General features: G+C 36.3%; 1 protein-coding gene across 1 annotated transcript in view; it reads left to right on the top strand.

Annotated features, from left to right (window-relative positions):
- The window catches only part of GABRG1 (gamma-aminobutyric acid type A receptor subunit gamma1), a 90,272-nt gene that overhangs the window by 33,440 nt on the left and 36,657 nt on the right, over positions 1-20,175 (top strand). Inside the window, exon 3 of the mRNA XM_004009804.6 lies at positions 13,390-13,457. Within this exon, the coding sequence (XP_004009853.1) occupies positions 13,390-13,457 (68 nt within the window). The remainder of the gene's footprint in view (positions 1-13,389; positions 13,458-20,175) is intronic.

Below are 20,175 nucleotides of genomic sequence, written 5' to 3'. Positions count from 1 at the left end.
CATGAAAGTGAAAAGTGAAAGTGAAGTCGCTCAGTTCTGTCCCACTCTTTGTGACCCCATGGACTGCAGCCCATCAGGCTCCTCCATCCATGGGATTTTCCAGGCAAGAGTACTGAAGTGGGGTGCCATCACTTACTCCTAGCAGTCTGTTAATGAAAGAAAGAAATGTCTTAAAACTCAGAATGGCACGAGGCCCCTCATCCATAAGATGCATTTTGGGATAATCTTGGCACCAGATGATTCATCTCAGGCCATGAAACGATTGACTTGAATCTTGTAGAAGGGCAGGTTACCATACAAATAGTTTCGTTTACATAGATTAGGGGAACAATATCCGAGTATAATATACGGGTTTGTCAAGTAGGTTCTGAGCCATTAGGTGGAACTGACTTGAAGACAGAGTTTGGGGTAAATGCATAGTACATTAACATAGCTTAAGACAAACATTTCCATAAGAAAAATGCATTGGTGAACTCAAGGTTTGAGAATAGTTAACTTCAGGTGAAACCAGGTGTCATTATGGCAACACAGTATTTTAAGAGAAACCTCTTTTTAAATTTGTATAGAGAAGGAAAGATATATCACTAGTTTGTTTCCTCCTGTTGCTTAAGAGAGATAAAAGTATCTGACACTTGCAGCCTATTTCCTCCCTTTGGAGACCCCTGGCCTTCCTGCCTGTTACCCTCTGAGTTTTTAAAGGAGCTTCCATGCTGTTCTCTGCAGTGGCTGTATCAATTTATATTCCCACCAACAGTGTATATGCCCTTGTTTCCACACCCTCCCCAGCACTTATTGTTTGTGGATTTTTTGATGATGGCCATTCTGACTGGGGTGAGATGATACCTCATTGTAGTTTTGATTTGTATTTCTCTAGTAAACAATGATGTTGAATGGGAACTAATTAAACTTAAAAACTTTGGCACAGCAAAAGAAACCATAAACAAAATGAAAAAACATCCGTCAGAGATGTTGGAGAATATATTTGCAAATGGATTTACTAACAAGGGATTAATTTCCAAAATATATGAACACCTCATGCAGCTCAATATAAAACAAGCAAACAACCCAATTAAAAAAAAATGGCAGATCTAAATAGACATTTCTCCAAGGAAGACATACAGATGGCCAAGAAGCATGTGAAAAGATGCTCAACAAAGGTCTAACACTTTCTTTGTCCAGGTGTTAGCATTGTCTGACTCTTGGAAATTTGGTAGAATTCCATTATAAATTCATCCAAGTCTTGTGCTATTTGGAAATAGTTCATCTTTTGATCATTTTTTTCTCTGCTTCAATGTTTAGTTCCCATTTGTTATTTCCTACTTTATATTTTGTACTATTACCCCATTTTTTCTAATCAAGAAAATTATGAGTAGTGGATTTTTTCAGGATTTCCATTTATTATAATAGCAAATGAGTTCTAGTGGTTTTCTATGAATTATCTCATTATTCCTACTCTGTCTTTATTATAACCTTCATTTTATTTTGTTTATTTTATTTTGTATTTTATTTTGTTTTGTGTTTTTCGAGCTTAAAATTTAATGATTTATTTTCCCTCTTTAAGTTTTGGTGTGTTACTGTCTGTTTCCTTTTTTTTTTTTTTTCTTCCCTGTATATTTTACCTCATGAATGTTGTTTAGTCATTGTGTCTGACTCTTTTGTGATTTCATGGACTGTCACCCACCAGGATTCTGTCCATGGGATTTCGCAGGCAAGAATACTGGGAAGTGTTGCCATTTCCTTTTCCAGGGTCCTTTCCAGACCCAGGGATTGAACCTGCATCTCCTGAATTGCAGGCAGATTCTTTTACTGCTGAGCCATCAGAGAAGCAAAGGTGGCTACATTTTATTTAGTGTAGAAATATTTGTGTTATAGCTTCATACTGACTTGTGGATTTAAATATTAAAAAGAGAAGTTATTTGTCACCTATAAGGTTTTTTTGGGGTTCCCTGGTGGCTCACTGGTAAAGAATAAAAACTGCCTGCCACTGCGACAGGACACAAGAGATATGAGTTCAGTGCCTGGGTTGGGTAGATTCCCTGGAGAAGGAAATGGCAACCTGTTCCAGTATTCTTGCCTGGAAAACCCCATGGACAGAGGAGCCTGATGGGCTACAGTCCATGGGATCACAAAGAGTCAGACATGACTGAGCACAGAAGATCACAAGGCTTTTTGACTTTCATTTTCCTTCATCTGATATCAAGATATTGTTAATCCTAGTATTCTTACTGTTTCCACTTGCCTGTATCTTTTTGTCCGCATTAATTTTGCTTCTGTTGATCACTTTGTTTTAGCTATATCGCTTGTATGCACCATGTCATTAGGTCTTGTTCTGTAGTCCAAGATAAAGACAATTTGTCTTTTTTTTTTTTTCTTGTAACAGATCATTTGATTCCATTATATTTGTCAATATGACTGATAGGTTTGCTCTCAATTCCTTCATAACATTTTAGTCATAGTTACTGTCTTTCTATATGAGATTGGATTATTTGCACTTTAATTGATAATGTTTATATTTTAGTATTTTCAAAGCTTTATATTTTTGTTCTACTTTACCTTTATAGTTTTAACTTTCATAATGGACTTAGTCCCCTTTTTCAAAGTCTTTGATCTTTCTATTATCAGATGATTTTGGTTTAATTTAACGCCCACCTATTATCCATGAAACAGCAAGCTTTTTCTAGGTTTTAATTATTCCTCTCCAATGCTTTATTATTTTTAGTTAACATATTTTCTGCTTTACAACAACATATAACAATTGTAAATAGTCTCACATCCTTGTCTTAATCTTTGTTTTAGTATTTGATCTGCTGTGATATGTGTTAAAAGGCTCACCATTAGCATTTTTTTTTTCTTGCTATTTTCCCGGTTCTCTCCAATCTAGTATATTTTTTGAGAAGTTTTTCTATATTGAAAACTCTTTCATTGACCCAGTGTTTGAAGGACACATTGGCTGCATATGATATTCTTAGTTCAGGCTTTCTTTCATTGAGTTTTCTTTTATTAGACTATTTCAGAGTTGATGTGCTTTGTGTGTTTCTTTTAAAAAACATATAGCTGAGGTACAATATTGTGTCAAGTGTACTACTTTGTGGTTGGCATTTCTTTACATTATGAAATAGTCACCATGATACATTTAGTAATTGTCTGGTCCCATAAAATGTAAAACTATTTTTGATCATATTCTTTATACTTTATATTATATACCCATGAATAATTCATTCTATAACTATAGGTTTGTACGTGTTAATCCCTTTCACCTATTTTGTCCCTACCCCACCTCTCCTTTCTGTCAATTAACTGTTTTCTGTATCTATTAGTCTGCATTTGGCAGGGGGGAGGGGTTGTTTATTTGTTTTTTAGATTACACATATGAGATTAAATTTACTTTGTTTTACTTTGACTTATTTCACTTAGCGTAATACCCTCAAAATCTACCCGTATTGCTGCAAATGGCAACATGGCTAGTGATATTGAACATCTCCAAATGGATTAAAGGCCTAAATGTAAGATGGGAAACTATAAAACTCCTAGAGGAAAACACAAGTATATTAGTCTTTGACATAAATCATAGCAATATTTTTCAGATGTCTCCTAAAACAAAGGAAATAAAAGAAAAACTAAACATATATGGCCTAATTAAACTTAAAACTTCTGCACAGCAAAGGAAATGAAAAACTACTAAATGGGAAAAAAAATTTGCAAATGATCTGACTGATAAGGGTTTAGTATCCAACATATAACCATCTCATACAACTCAGTATCAAAAATGAACAACCCAATTAAAAAATGGGCAGAATAACTATCTTTAATTTTTTAAAGACCCTCCAGACTATTTTCCTGTAAAGTGGCTCTACCAATTTACATTCCTACAAATAGTTCCCTGGGCTTCCCAGATGGTGTTAGTGGTAAAGAACCCATCACCAATGCTAGAGACACAAGAGACATGGGTTCAAAGTCTGGGTCGGGAACATCCCCTGGGGGAGGAAATGGCAACTCGCTCCAGTATTCTTGCCTGGAAATTCCATGGACAGAGGAGCCTGGTGGGTTACAGTCCATGGGACCACAGAGTTAGACATGACTGAGTGACTGAGCACACACACTTACAACAATAACTAGGGCTTCTTTTTCTCTACACCCATGCCAGCACTTGTTATTTCTTGTCGTTTTGATAAAGTCCTTGCAGACATGAGGTGATAACTCAATGTGATTTTGATTTATATTTCCTTGATATTAGTGATGCTGGACATTTTTTCATATGTCTGTGTGTCTTCTTTGCAAAAACGTCTATTCAGGTTCTCTGCCTGTTTTTAATTAGGTGTTTTTTTTTTTTTGATGTTGAATTGTAGTGTCATTTTTGAGAAAATCTGATGCCAATACAATTTTCTTGCCCTGGTTATCGATTCAATCTCTGTTTTATGAAAGCTAGAGGACTTTATGGATTTTTCTTTGTCGTTCAGCTGGATGCTTTTGTTAAGATGTATCTTAGAGTTGTTCATTTTCGGTAACATTTTTTCTGGGTAATCAATGTCTTTTTAAAATGCAATTTCAGGTTTTCTTTCATCTGTGGATAGATTTATTTATTTATTGTATTACAGTGTTGAATATTGGTTTTCTTTAACTGTTTTGGTTTTCTTTTTAAACTACAATTACACGTGTGTTCATCATAGCTTTCTATTTTCTTTCATTCTCTTTGAATTCTAACTCATTTATATTCTCTTGATATTTTCCTTGTTTTTATTCATTATTTTTAGTTTATTTATTTATTTTTCTATCTTATAATATTATCTTCCATTTCTTTCATAAGTTCACTAAATTTCTTGTTCATCTCTTCCTATGTACATGTTTGTGTTGGGGGAATGGCACATTTTTAGTTTCTGAATTTCTGAGACAAGGAAGTTTTTCTTATCCCCAAGTGATTTCTTGACTTTGTGTACCTGTTTTTTGTTTTTTTCTTAATCAGGGTTTTTTTTTTTTTTTTTTTTTCCCCTGCTTATGTGAATTGAGGGGATTTTTCCACAGTTAATTTGCATTGGATCTTGGTTTCTTATTCAGCATTTTGGTATGGATCCTTTCCTTGCTGTTTTCCTATTTCTTTTTGCTGTTCTTGAGTGTCTTGTATATTACTAGTTTATCAGTATTTCTTTTGTCTGTAGAGCAAAAACCTCAACTTTGAATGAATTGGTTGTTGTGGGTGGTGTATATTTGGTTGGTGGTGAGTGAGGGGTTGCATGGTTTCCAATATATTGGCTCTCTATTTTTTTTTTTTTTTTTTTGCTGTACGATCAATTTTATCCAGATTTTATTTTCCCTCAGTTCATTCCCTCTTTTGAATTCATCATCTAGTTATAATTCTATTTTCTTTTTATATTATCTTACTATATGTACAATTGCTTATCAATTTTAGTGATTAAAATATGCCTTCTTTATTAGATTTACTCATACATTAGTAACTTTAGCATGATTTAAGGACCTCACAAGCCATTTACTACATAAACTGTAGTCCTTATTTTTTTTTGCTATTACATTCACATATTTTCATTCTATATTTTAAAATACTAAAAGAAACTATTGTTTTTAAATGTTGAACAACAATTAACTCTAAAATAGAAATTACTCTTTCTGATATTCTTCTTTTCAGTACTGTATTTCCATTTAGAAATATATGCCCTATACTATTTCTTTTGGTGTAAGTCTCCTGGCAAAAATTTATTTCCGTTTTTATGTGAAAATACTTTTGTGTGGCCTTCAGTTTTGAATCATATTTTCAATGTATGCAAAACCCCAGAATGGTTATTATTGCCTTTTCAAAATTTATACATATTACTTCATTTTCTTCAATTATTTCTATTGAAAATCACTTTTAAACATTAATAACTTTTAAATCAACTTTAGGCATTTAATCAAATTTGACATCATCTCATCTATTTTCTCATAGTTATATTAAAATCTCTGATAATCACAATAACTTGATTACTTAAATTTTATGTCTTGGTTAAAGGTGATTTGCTTCTGTTTCATGAAATGTGTGTTAATATTTTATTGAATGCCACTAAGTCATATTAAAAACAATAGATATTCTAGATGATGTAATTTCCTGCAAAGTTGATGCAATTTTTCTTGTGTAGTCAGGCTGAGTTTGGCCAAACTTCATTTGGCCAAGATTGGTGTATTTCATTTTATAAAACTTTTATTTCTCCTAGAGCACAGTCATTTGAAATTTCTCAACTTATAGCCTGAGGGTTGTACTAGGATTCCCTCTCCTTGGTGGCCCTAGACTTCTCTAAATAGCTGAGATCTCTACATAGTAACTTAGAGTTCAGAAGCTGTTTTATATTTGTTTCCTCAGCATCACATGTGCACACACACACAATTTAGGAATTAATACATGCCTTGAGGGAAAGTTGATTGTGGATTGTCTGATTTAATTCCCTGTGGGAGAGGTACAAGTTCTAAGCCACTGTATTTTGTTTAGACACTATTGCTGTACAGTGACAGAACAACTATACCAAGGGGAAGAGTGATCAAAAATAGCATAGAACTCATATCTGCATTTTTAAGTTGAGAAGCAAACATATACATAATGACTATTTTATAGGTAGGAGTAGAGGAATGCTTTTGCTCTTGTTCATAGGCATTTTAAATTGCAAAAACAGGACCAGGAGCAAACTGTGGCCCTGATCACAAATTTGTTACTGCAAAATTCAGACTTATATTGAAAAAGTAGGGAAAACCACTAGACCAATCAGGTATGACCTAAACCAAATCCCTTATGATTATACAGTGGAAATGACAAACAGATTCAAGGGATTAGATCTGATAGACAGAATTCCTGAAGAACTATGAATGGAGGTTTGTGACATTGTACAGGAGGCAGTGATCAAGACCATCCCCGAGAAAAGGAAATACAAAAAGGCAAAATGGTTGTCTGAGGAGGCCTTGAAAATAGCTGAGAAAAGGAGAGAAGTGAAGGCAAAGGAGAAAAGGAAAGATCTGCCCATTTGAAAGCAGAGTTCCAAAGAATAGCAAGGAGAGATAAGAAAGCCCTCCTCAGTGATCAATGCAAAGAAATAGAGGAAAACAACAGAATGGGAAAGACTAGAGATCTCTTCAAGAAAATTAGAGCTACCAAGAGAACATTTCATGCAAAGATAGGCTCAATAAAGGACAGAAATGGTCTGGACCTAACAGAAGCAGAAGATATTAAGAAGAGGTGGCAAGAATACACAGAAGAACTGTACAAAAAAGATCTTCTTGACCCAGATAATCATGATGGTGTGATCACTCATCTCGAGCCAGACATCCTGGAATGTGAGGTCAAGTGGGCCATAGGAAGAGTCACTACGAACAAGGCTAGTGGAGGTGATGGAATTCCAGTTGAGCTATTTCAAATCCTAAAAGATGATGCTGTGAAAGTGCTGCACTCAATATGCCAACAAATTTGGAAAACTCAGCAGTGGCCTCAGGACTGGAAAAGGTCAGTTTTCATTCCAATCCCAAAGAAAGGTAATGCCAAAGAATGTTCAAACTACTGCACAATTGCATTCATGTCACATGCTAGTAAAGTAATGCTCAAAATTCTCCAAGCCAGGCTTCAAGAGTACATGAACTGTGAATTTCAAGCTGCATTTAGAAAAGGCAGAGGAACCAGAGATCAAATTGTCTACATCCACTGGATCATGGAAAAATCAAGGGAGTTCTAGAAAAATATCTGTTTCTGCTTTATTGACTATGCCAAAGCCTGTGACTGTGTGGATCACAGAAAACTGTTGAAAAATCTTAAAGAGATGGGAATATCAGACCGCCTGACATTCCTTCTGAGAAATCTGTATGCAGGTAAGGAAGCAACAGTTAGAACTGGACATGGAACAACAGACTGGTTCCAAATCAGGAAAGGAGTACATCAAGGCTGTATATTGTCACCCTGCTTATTTATCATATATTCAGTGTACATCATGAGAAACACTGAGCTTGATGAAGCACAAGCTGGAATCAAGATTGCTCAGAGAAATATCAGTAACCTCAGATATGCAGATGACACCACCCTTATGGCAGAAAGTGCTGCTGCTGCTGCTGCTGCTAAGTCGCTTCAGTCATGTCCGACTCTGTGCAACCCCATAGATGACAGCCCATCTGGCTCCCCCGTCCCTGGGATTCTCCAGGGAAGAACACTGGAGAGGGTTGCAATTTCCTTTTCCAGTGCATGAAAGTGAAAAGTGAAAGTGAAGTTGTCTTGGTCGTGTTCCACTCTTCATGATCCCATGGACTGCAGCCTATCAGGCTCCTCCGTCCATGGATTTTCCAGGCAAGAATACTGGAGTGGGTTGCTATTGCCTTCTCCAGGCAGAAAGTGAAGAACAACTAAAGAGCCTCTGGATGAAAATGAAAGAGGAGAGTGAAAAAGTTGGCTTAAAGTGCAACATTCAGAAAACTAAGATCATGGCATCTGATCCCATCACTTCATGGCAAATAGATGGAGAAACAATGGAAACAGTAACAGTTTATTTTGGGGGGCTTCAGAATCACTACAGATGGGGATTGCAGCCATGAAATTAAAAGATGCTTGCTCCTTGGAAGGAAAGTTATGACCAACCTATACAGCATATTAAAAAGTAGAGACATTACTTTGCCAATCAGGGTTCATCTAGCCAAGACTGTTTTTTCCAGTAGTCATGTATGGATGTGAGAGTTGGAGTATAAAGAAAGCTAAGCCCTGAAGAATTGATTTATTTGAACTGTGGTGTTGGAAAAGACTGTTGAGAGTCCCTCAGTTGGCAAGGAGATCAAACCAGTCAATCCTAAAGGAAATCAGTCATGAATATTCATTGGAAGGACTGATGCTGAAGCTGAAACTCCAATATTTTGGCCTCCTGATTCGAAGAGCTGACTCATTTGTAAAGACCCTGATGCTCAGAAAGACTGAAAGCAGGAGGAGAAGGGGATGACAGAAGATGAGATGGTTGAATGGTATCACTGTCTCAGTGGACATGAGTTTTGGCAAGCTCCAAGAGTTGGTTATGGACAGGGAAGTCTGGAGTGCTGCAGTCCCTGTGGTTGCAAAGAGTCAGACATGACTAAGCAACTGAATGGAACTGAGTGTGAGTGTGAGTGTTAGTGTGAGTGTGTAAAGACTCTACTGCTTCTCTTTCTTTAAATCTTACCACTCTTTTTCTTTACCCCTGTTTAGGTATAAGCCCAGGGGTAAGTTGCTCAGCCTTCTGCCTAAAAGAGACATTTATTCAGAATGAGAGATCAGTCTTTTTTCTCTAATAAGACACTCTCAATAATTAAGTTTATATGTATTAATTATATGTCATATATATTAATAATAGCCTTATATTTATGAGTATTGGATATTTGAAAATGGTTATTGACTACTGAGTATTGAAATATGTTAGTATGGCTAAGCAAGTACATTTAAATTCAAGTTTATTTAATTAATTTTTATTTAAATATAGAGCCTCTTGATGGAGGTGAAAAAGAGAGTGAAAAAGCTGGCTTAAAACTCAGTATTCAAAAAAACTAAGATCCTGACATCCCATCCCATACCTTCATGCCAAATTGATGGGGAAAATGTAGAAATAGTGACAGATTTTCTCTTCTCAGGCTCCAAAATTCCTTTGGATGGTGACTGCAGCCATGAAATTAAAAGACACTTGCTCTTGAAAGGAAACCTATGACAACCTAGACAGCATATTAAAAAGCAGAGATATCATTTTGATGACAGTGGTCCATATAGTTAAAGTTATGGTTTTTCCAGTAGTCATGTATGGATGCTGGGCCAAAAGAAGGCTGAGCACAGAACTGGTGCTTTCAAAGTGTGGCATTCGAGAAGACTCTTGAGAGTTCCTTGGACAGTAAGGAGATTTAACCAGTCAATCCTAAAGGAAATCAACACTGAATATTCATTGGAAGGATTGATGTTGAAGCTGAAGCTCTGATACTTTGGTCACCTGATATGAAGAGCTGACTCACTGGAAAAGACCCTGAGGCTGGGAAGGATTGAAGGCAGGAGGAGAGGTGACAGAGGGTGAGAAGGTTGAATGACTCAGTGGGCATGAGTTTGAGCAAACTTTGGGAGACAGTGAAGGACAGGAAAGTGCAGTTCATGGGGTCCCAAAGAGGCAGACAGGACTTAACAACTGAACAGCAACAACAGATTGTACAGTGCAAAGTAGCTTTTTATCTTTTCATCTCAGAGTATATATAATAAGTGACTTAAGTCTATTCAAAAACTGGTATTGGAAAAGCTCGACAACTACTTATAAATCAGTGAAATAGAACACTCCCTCATACCATACACAAAAATAAACTCAAAATGGCTTAAAGACCTAAATAAAAAACATGACAACATAAAACTCCTAGAAGAGAACATAGGCAAAACATTCTCTAACATAAATTGCAGCAATATTTTCTTGAGCAATATTTTTCTGAGGAAAAATAAATAAAAGCAAAATATAAACAATTGGTACCTAATTAAATTTAACAGCTTCTGCACAGCAAAGGAAATCACTGACAAAACAAAAAGATAACCTATGGTATAGGAGAAAATACGGGTAATGATGTGACCAATGGGGAGTTAACATACAAAATATATAAATAGTATCTACAACTCGATATTTAAAAAAACAAGTAACCCAATCCAAAAATAGACAGAAGATGTATATAGACATTTTTCCAGAGAATACATATAGCTGGTCAACAGGCAGATGAAAAGATGCTCACATTTTTAATTATTGAAAGTGAAAGTGAAAGTTGCTCAGTCGTGTCTGACTCTTTGTGAGCCCATGGACTATGCAGTCAATGGAATTCTCCAGGCCAGAATACTGGAGTGGGTAGCCTTTCCCTTCTCTAGGGAATCTTCCCAACCCAGAAATTGAATCTAGGTCTTCTGCACTGCAGGTGGAATCTTTACAACTGAGCTATCAGGGAAGCCCAATAATGTCCTCAAGAATCATTTAGTTCTTGGTATAGACTATGTTCAACTCCAAGTATCATGCAGTAAAGAGTAGTTATTCAGTGTTTGTTGGTTTATCAGATGAACCAAAAATCTAATCAAATAAGACAGGTACACTGCACTTAATTGCTTATAACTAGTAAAAAATGTACTTGCAAATGAAACTAATAAACCTATTGTCTTGTTATTAATTGGCTTGCATAAAAACCACTCTGAATATAGTTATAATTAGCTTAATAACATGATATTTATTGGTTACAACTCATAGCTGGTCAAAAATAAATGGCAGCTGATTGAAAGAACTTATTTAGAAGTCATCAGTTTAAGCTATAAAACCTTCTCTACTTTACAAGACCTACTTTTATTTAAGAAATCTAATTGTTGGTTAGTAGATCCAATTACATTGTCATGTATTGTGTAAATCTAGAAGCCTACACCTGGAGGAGGAAATTGCAACCCCCTACAGTATTCTTGCATGGAAAATCCCATGGACAGAGGAGCCTGGCAGGCTACAGTCCATGGTGTCACAGAGTCAGATGTAAAGAATGGGACTGAGCAACTGAGCACTCAAGTACAGAAACCTATAGTTTTGCATACTGAGACTATTTATAATTTCAAAGATTAAAAATAAATATGGTTTTAAAATAATATAAGCACTGTTTCTCAAAAGGCCTTTTCCATGGAAGCTTACCAGCCTGGAGGCTCTGCCAGAGTAGGTTACCAAGACAGAGAGATTTGGGACAGGCTAGGGAATCAGACAGGCAGACCCAGCTACATATTAAAGGAGAAGATTCATCCTGCCAGGTCTAATATAGTGTTTGCATTGTAAGAATGATAAACACTGGGCTGGAAAGGGAAATCACATAAAGTTATCCAGAAAGGATGACTGAATAAATATTACTAGAAACATGCTTACTTTAGAAACTTTTAATGTACAAGGTGGTTTTTCTACTTTAATTTGCATTATCTCTATGTAAATCTCTTTGAGATCTATTATAGATTTTTTCTCACAACGTTTGTTCCCTTCTTGTCTACTTATGAAACCTTTACATGTATTCTTCAACAAGTATGTGTGGAATAAATAAGTGAATCTTTGGGGGAGTAGGGAATAAAAAGAAACTATGTGAAAATGTTTTTCATAGTAAACAAAAAAATCTTATGAGTATAAATTATCATTACTATGGTAAATCTCATTATAGGAAGCCAAAAATACCTGACAAAGGCAGAAAGCCTAAATCACAATCACTATTTAGTAATCAAAAAATATTCACTATAGAGGGTATTAGTTAACCATATAATTCAGTAAATGTTTAAAAGGCTGACCTGTGCTACACATTTTGATAGAATATAAGACTGTAGACATTTAAAGACTAACTCAGAAAGCACAAATGGCTGCATACAAAACACAACAGATGAAGTTCACAGTGGTGGCTATATAGTATACTCTGAGAATTAGATGAAAATACACCTTTCCTTGGAGCCAACTGTAAACAATCCAAAGGAATATTGTTAACAAGGGAAGAAGAAGGTGTAAATACACCAATTATGCTCCCGATAAGAATCAGACCTAGAGGTAGATGCTTTACATTCATCACTTCCTTTGATCATCATAACTGTGCTTCAAATTCTAGTATTGCTGGAACTGGTTTATACTGGCTCACAATAGCCACTAATTACATATTGTCCCCACTCTGCACTCATTGACTTCACAGTGGTATCTCTACATCAGTCATTGTGGGAGTATTTGCAACATTGAAATCAGCAAAAGATACAAATCAGGGCTTTTTTACTCATCTGTGAGTAAGCTTGGTAACATTTGCTAGCACACCACTGATATGCACTAAATAGATTAATAGGTTTCCCAGGTGGCTTAACAGTAAAGAATTCACCTGCAATGCAGGAGACATGGGTTTGATCCCTGAGTTGGGAAGATCGCCCGAAAGAGGGCATGGCAATCCACTCCCTCTTGCCTGGAGAATACCATGGACAGAGGAGCCTGGCAGGCTACAGTGCATAGAGTCGCAAAGAATCGGACACGACTGAAGCAACTGAACATGTGCGCACGCACAGGCTTACATAACAATACTTAGGCTCTAAAATCCATCCGATCCTAAATTCTATAACTGTTGCAGAATAAGTTATCTAACAGTTTTAACTGAATTAACTTTATTAATTTTCATGGAAGGTTTGAACTGTTTTAACATTTTTAGGCTACACACTGGAATATTTTTAGCCAAAATGGTCTTTTTTAGTTACATAATTGATTTAAAAGATTGTTGTGTTTATATAATGAATCATGCTTCTTCATTTCATATTGCAAAATGTTTTATAACTAAAATAATAAAGTATTAATGATTAGTAAAGACTTATTTAAATAAGATTTAACACCACCTCTGATTGTATCTTTGAACATTCTTTGTATTGGTATTTTGCAGTGAGGCCCACAGTAATTGAAACTGATGTTTATGTAAACAGCATTGGACCAGTTGATCCCATAAATATGGTGAGTTATGAATATTAAAAATTATTATTTGCATAAAGTTATTGTGTACATACCACAGCAATAGAATGAATATGTGAGCAATTTCTGAGAGCTAATTCTGAATGAGTTCAGGGTGAAAAGGTGAAGTGATTCTCCGGTTGTGCGTAGGCTGACTCTAAGGTATAGAGATGACTTTGTGGACAGCAGAGTAATCTTTTGAGATTGGGAATATAGTCACATATGCCCTCAAATGCTAAAGGCACATTCAGGAGGAACTGTCCAGCAATGACTTGAATTTTAAGTTCAGGGAATAAGTTGATTTGGAGATGATTTGGAAATAGATATAAATTGAGAAAGGAGGAAGAACAAGCAGTATAAGATATAGCTTGAAGCCTCGAGAAGTGATCCAAGGAAGATACATATTAAGAACAGCACAGATCTGACCATCAGATGGTAAAATGAGGCCAATGTGTATAAACTACAGGTGGAAAAAAAGAGAAGTGCAGAAAAGAGACATACTCAGAAAAATCAGAGGGAAAGAGAAGCAAGGATAAGATGATATTAAATTATCTGAGGAAGAAAAGAGGATGAAGAAGGAATTAATAAACAATTGTCTATATAAATGAGAATCCAATGATGAATTAAATTAGGCCTACTGGTATTGGCTAGATGGTACTGATTCTCTCAGATAAAATTCAGAGGAATGATGAAAAATAGAAAAGAATAAGAGCTAAATCATATGTCTCTCTTCCAGCCTCATAATTGGTCTCGTACCCAACTTCTTGGCACAGAACCCTGAAATACAGGTTCTGCAAGAACAGACATGAAATCATGTTCTGATTTCAAGGTGATGGAGATTAAGTGGGAATGCAGGTTAATTTTATGAACTACTATTTTGAGAAAATTGATTTACGCTATAACTACTATTTTAAGAAACTTGACTTAGAAGAGAATGAGATAAGAAGTTTTTGGTAGAGAGGGAAGAGAGTGTAAGAGAAATATTGAGAATATAAAAAAATGCCAAGGGAAGGTTATTTAAGCTGAAAATTAATAAAAGTGTGTAACTATGCTTTATCTCTTACATGTAGAATGAATAGTTTTTCTTACCATTAGAAAGACATAATTAACACCTACAATACAACCCATAGACATTATTTAAAGTAGATTGAAAATGTACTGATCCAAACCCTAATAATCCCATTTCTGAGTCAGACTACTTGATGCCTTTCAATGGGTTCTGTCAGGTGTTATTTTCATTTCCTTTGATGGACACCCATCTCAGGCTGCCATAACAAAGTATTAGAGACTGGATGGCTCTAACAATAGACACTTACATCTCAAGTTCTGAAGGACAGAAGTCAAATCAAGGTGTCAGCAACTTTGCCTTTTTCTAAGACTTCTCTCCTTGGTTTGCATATGTCCGCCTTTTTGCTGAATCACACGGGCTTTCTTCAGTGCATCCACTTCCCTTGTGCTCTTTGTGTATCCAAATTTTCATCCAAATTTCATCCAAATATCCAAACTTTCCCTTATTATAAGAACAGCAGTCAGATTGGACTCAGGTCTACCCTTACAACCTGATTTTAACTTAATAATTTCCTTAAAAGCCCTGTCTCCCAAAACAGTCATACCCTAAGGTATTGGGGTTAGGGCTTCAGCATATAAGTTGTGGGAGGACACCATTCAGTGCATAATACCATGCAAAGACAATTTTCTAATGCTTTGATGATTTTTCTCCCCAACTTCGTTTATTCATTATTACAACAGATTATCCGTTTATTCTAGTCTTAAACATTTTATACTTGAATGGTGTTGTTTAGACATTGTCATGTCTCACTCTTTTGTGGCTCCATGGACTGTAGCCCGCCAGGCTCCTCTGTCCATGGTTTTTCCCAGGCAAGAATACTGGAGTGGGTTGCTATGTCTTACTTGAGGGGAATACTCCTGACCCAGGAATCGGACCTGCACCTCCTGCATCGGCAGGCAATTCTTTACCGCTGAGCCAATGGGGAAGCCCTTTATTATACCTGAATAGCCATCGTTATATACCTAACAATTATCTGTGTCTACTTTGTCCTATAGTATTACAGTCATGATTGGTTTTTCTCTTACTCAACATGATGTTCATGTGATTGTCATTAACTTTCACAGCTGCCTATATTGATAAGAAAATGAAGATAAAGCAAGGGAAGGTAAAATTTGGAAGTGTTTTAGTTTTCCTTCTAACTCCAAACAAATTTGTATACAACCACTTGGTTTTTGTAAAGATAAAAAAGTTTACATACCTGTGTGTATTGATTTAAGATTATGCAAATATAAGATTTTATAAAGTAATGCTTTACTAAGATGTTAATTTTCTCTTTAAAAGAATCTTAAAATATTCAGTCTCTACTAATGCTTAGGTAAACCCATTTGGGGATGTGGAAGTCTAAATTTTCCTGCATTGTATATTTTTTATTTGAGCCTTTTGTCTTCAATTTGAATGAATTCATTAAAGAAAAAACATGGTTATTAAAAAGATGTAGAATTCAAGACTGAATTAGTATTCCAGAAATACTTTGACAAGAATAGCTATCAAGAGACTTCTGTGATGATATTCTTGCATAAAAGTTTCATAGTATTAAATATTTAGTTTCCAGTGGGGCAAATCACACACTTGTAACCTTGGACAGTGATAGTTTTTTTTTTAAGGCTAATTAAGTGAAATTGCTATTAAAATTGGTGATACTAAAGCACATATAAAAAAAAACTAGAATACTTAATAGTGTTTATTAAAATAGAAGCACATTATACTAGGAACGAAGAAACAGTTTACAGAGAAAACTAACTAAACAATGCAGGGACATTATAATTCACTTATTATAAAATGAATAGAATTGCTTTGGCTGTGACAGTAATAAAACAAGCAGACTTGAATAGAATTAAGCAAGCAAGTCTTTTTCCCCTCTTAACTACATATACAACTTAAGGTAATGATAAGAAACAAAGCTAATATATAGGTTTAATAATTTTACTTTTTCAAATGAAATAAAATATGGTTTGGTGCAAAATGTTTTCTTTTTTTTTCAAACTTGACTGCATAAAATAGTATCTGTAGATTATTGATAAGACCTAGAACAGTATCATTCTACAATCATACATATCTTTCTTTTTTTTAATTTTAATTCAAGGTTAGGTTAATGGCTTCAATCCTGGTGTCACTGTCAAACATTGGATATTCAATAATTGCATGTTAAAAGAATGAATAAATTAGTAAATAGATTGTCCCATAATTTTTATTTTGAAAATTTTAGTGCAAAGTGAGTAACAGACTAATCAGAATTAAAAAAAAAAAAACTAACTTGGAAAGAGGCCATTCAACTATGCATGCTCTAATTAAAACTATCTAAATGTAAACAGAAAAAAATACAATAGAAACTGAAGGCACAAAATGTTAATAGAGGTTATTAGACTGAAATGAAAGTATTTCATCCTCTTAATTTTTCAGGTTTTGAAGAGATTATGTGTTTTCACTCTTTTGAGTAAATATCTCAGGGTAATTAAACAATTGCAGTTATCCTCTGCAGTTATCCTCTTGGAGAAGGCGATGGCATCCTACTCCAGTACTCTTGCCTGGAAAATCCCATGGACGGAGAAGCCTGGTGGGCTGCAGCCCATGGGGTCGCGAAGGGTCGGACATGACTGAGCGACCTCGCTTTCACTTTTCATTTTCATGCATTGGAGAAGGAGATGGCAGCCCACTCTAGTGTTCTTGCCTGGAGAATCCCAGGGATGGTGGAGCCTGGTGGGCTATCGTCAGTGGGGTCGCGCAGAGTCGGACACGACTGAAGCAGCAGCAGCAGCAGCAGTTATCCTCTGGTAGCACATATAACAGTCAAGGGTTATGGAAATTCCCTGAATAAAGTAAAAATCAGTGAAAGCTCCAGTGAATCCAAGATGATATAATGGATATCTAACACAAGGGGAGTAAGTATAGAACAGTAATCATTGAAAATTATAGCTATAGTTTGGACATGGGTTTACTTATAGGAAGTAGCACACCCTTATATAGCCCAATATTAAGAGATTATCAGTATAGGTACTTTGAAAGTGTCAGATCAGAGAGAAAAACAGTGATAAAAAACTTCTCAAGAACAATATCCCAAATCATGTCTATAGAATTTAACTTTATATCATTGTAAATACCAGGGTCATAGGTCACATGATCTGAGACTATGCTTCCTAAGCTGGATAGATTCTTCAGGCTTGAAATTTTTATTGGGTTTGGTACTGGAGACAGGGCTGAAGAATGAAGGCACCAGTTATAAACAGGGCAAATTAGAAACAAGCCAGGGCACCAGCTGGGCTCGATTCCAGAGTACCTGCTGGAGTGACAACACAGGGCAGTTCAGTTCATTTCAGTCGCTCAGTCTTGTCTGACTCTTTGCGACCCCCTGGACTGCAGCATGCCAGGCCTCCCTGTCCATCATGTGATGACATCCAACCATCTCATCTTCTGTCATCCCCTTTTCCTCCCACCTTCAGTCTTTCCCAGCATCAGGGTCTGAGCAGTACACAAATAGGACTTACTGTATTTAGCAAAAGACAAGTTGTTTTCTTTCTTGCAGTATAGAAATATTTAGCAATAATGCCCCCTTTCAGGCTCTTTTTAACAGAAAAGGAAAGTTCAACTGTTCCCTATTAAAGCATAAATAATCTTGAAGTATAGGTGAACTTACAAAAATTATAAACATTAATTATTATTGCATGGAAATAAAACAAGGGGGGATAAGAGATTTTTTCAGTAAATAAGTTTTGTTCCATCATTTAAGCAGAATGAGCAAGCATCAAATGTCTGTATAGAAGGTGCCTGCATGCATGCCAAGTCTCTTCAGTCATGTCCAACTCTTTGTGACCCCATGGACTGTAGCTTGCCAGGCCCCTCTGTCCTTGGGATTCTCCAGGCAAGAATACTCAAGTGTTGTTGCCATGCCCTACTCCAGAGGATCTTTCCAACCCAGAGATAGAATCCTGGTTCCTGCGGCTTCCTGCATTGTAGGCAGATTCTTTACCACTGAGCCAACATATAGAAGGTGGTGGTTTAGTCACTAAGTCAAGTCCAACTCTTTGTGATCCCATGGACTGTAGCATGCTAGGCTCCTCTGTCCATGGGATTTTCCAGACCAGAATACTAGAGTGGGTTGCCATTTCCTTCTCCAGGGAATCTTACTGACACAGGGATTGAACAGATGTCTCCTGTGGCTTCTGCCTTAGCACAGATTTTTTTTTTTTTTTTTAACCACTGAGCCACCTGGGAAGACCATGAGGTATAGTTAGAGGGTAAGGTATAGTTAAATAATTCATTTGAAAATGATGAGAACTGACTTTTAAGATTTTTTTAAAATTTTACCTTATTTTATCAAACTCAATTTTTATAATTAAATTGCTAAACATATAACTTTTGTTTAACCAATATACTGAGGAAGCTGGTGCTCGGGGAGAATTTTTTTCTTCATGAATCATGAATTTTTTTCAAGGAGCACATTTCTTTAGCATGGTTCATACAATTGGTCATGATGTTCATGCTGCTACTGCTGCTAAGTCGCTTCAGTCGTGTCCGACTCTGTGTGACCCCATAGACAGCAGCCTTAACAGGCTCCTTGGTCCCTGGGATTCTCCAGGCAAGAATACTCAAGTGTTGTTGCCATGCCCTACTCCAGAGGATCTTTCCAACCCAGAGATAGAATCCTGGTTCCTGCGGCTTCCTGCATTGTAGGCAGATTCTTTACCACTGAGCCAACATATAGAAGGTGGTGGTTTAGTCACTAAGTCAAGTCCAACTCTTTGTGATCCCATGGACTGTAGCATGCTAGGCTCCTCTGTCCATGGGATTTTCCAGACCAGAATACTAGAGTGGGTTGCCATTTCCTTCTCCAGGGAATCTTACTGACACAGGGATTGAACAGATGTCTCCTGTGGCTTCTGCCTTAGCACAGATTTTTTTTTTTTAACCACTGAGCCACCTGGGAAGACCATGAGGTATAGTTAGAGGGTAAGGTATAGTTAAATAATTCATTTGAAAATGATGAGAACTGACTTTTAAGATTTTTTTAAAATTTTACCTTATTTTATCAAACTCAATTTTTATAATTAAATTGCTAAACATATAACTTTTGTTTAACCAATATACTGAGGAAGCTGGTGCTCGGGGAGAATTTTTTTCTTCATGAATCATGAATTTTTTCAAGGAGCACATTTCTTTAGCATGGTTCATACAATTGGTCATGATGTTCATGCTGCTACTGCTGCTAAGTCGCTTCAGTCGTGTCCGACTCTGTGTGACCCCATAGACAGCAGCCTTAACAGGCTCCTTGGTCCCTGGGATTCTCCAGGCAAGAATACTGGAGTGGGTCACCATTTCCTTCTCCAATGCATGCATGCATGCTAAGTCACTCCAGTTGTGTCCGACTCTTTGTGACCCTATGGACAGCGGCCCACCAGGCTCCTCCATCCACAGGATTCTCTAGGCAAGAATACTGGAGTGGGTTGCCATTTTCTTCTCCACCCAGTGTTCATAAGTTCTTCCATTTTTCTGTCTTTGCCTCTTTCTGCCCCCCCTCTCTCAGGGTTTCTTTCTCTTTACTCTTTTCCTTCTCATTCCTCTCCTTCCTTTCTTCTCTTTTTTTTTGTTACTGATGCTTCTAGATTTAAGGAAATAAAGATTTAAACATAGCTTCTAAATATTAAATTAACTCCACAT

Source organism: Ovis aries, chromosome 6 (assembly GCF_016772045.2).
Source record: "Ovis aries strain OAR_USU_Benz2616 breed Rambouillet chromosome 6, ARS-UI_Ramb_v3.0, whole genome shotgun sequence".
Lineage (NCBI taxonomy): Eukaryota > Metazoa > Chordata > Mammalia > Artiodactyla > Bovidae > Ovis > Ovis aries.
This window is presented reverse-complemented; position numbering and strand designations above follow the sequence as displayed.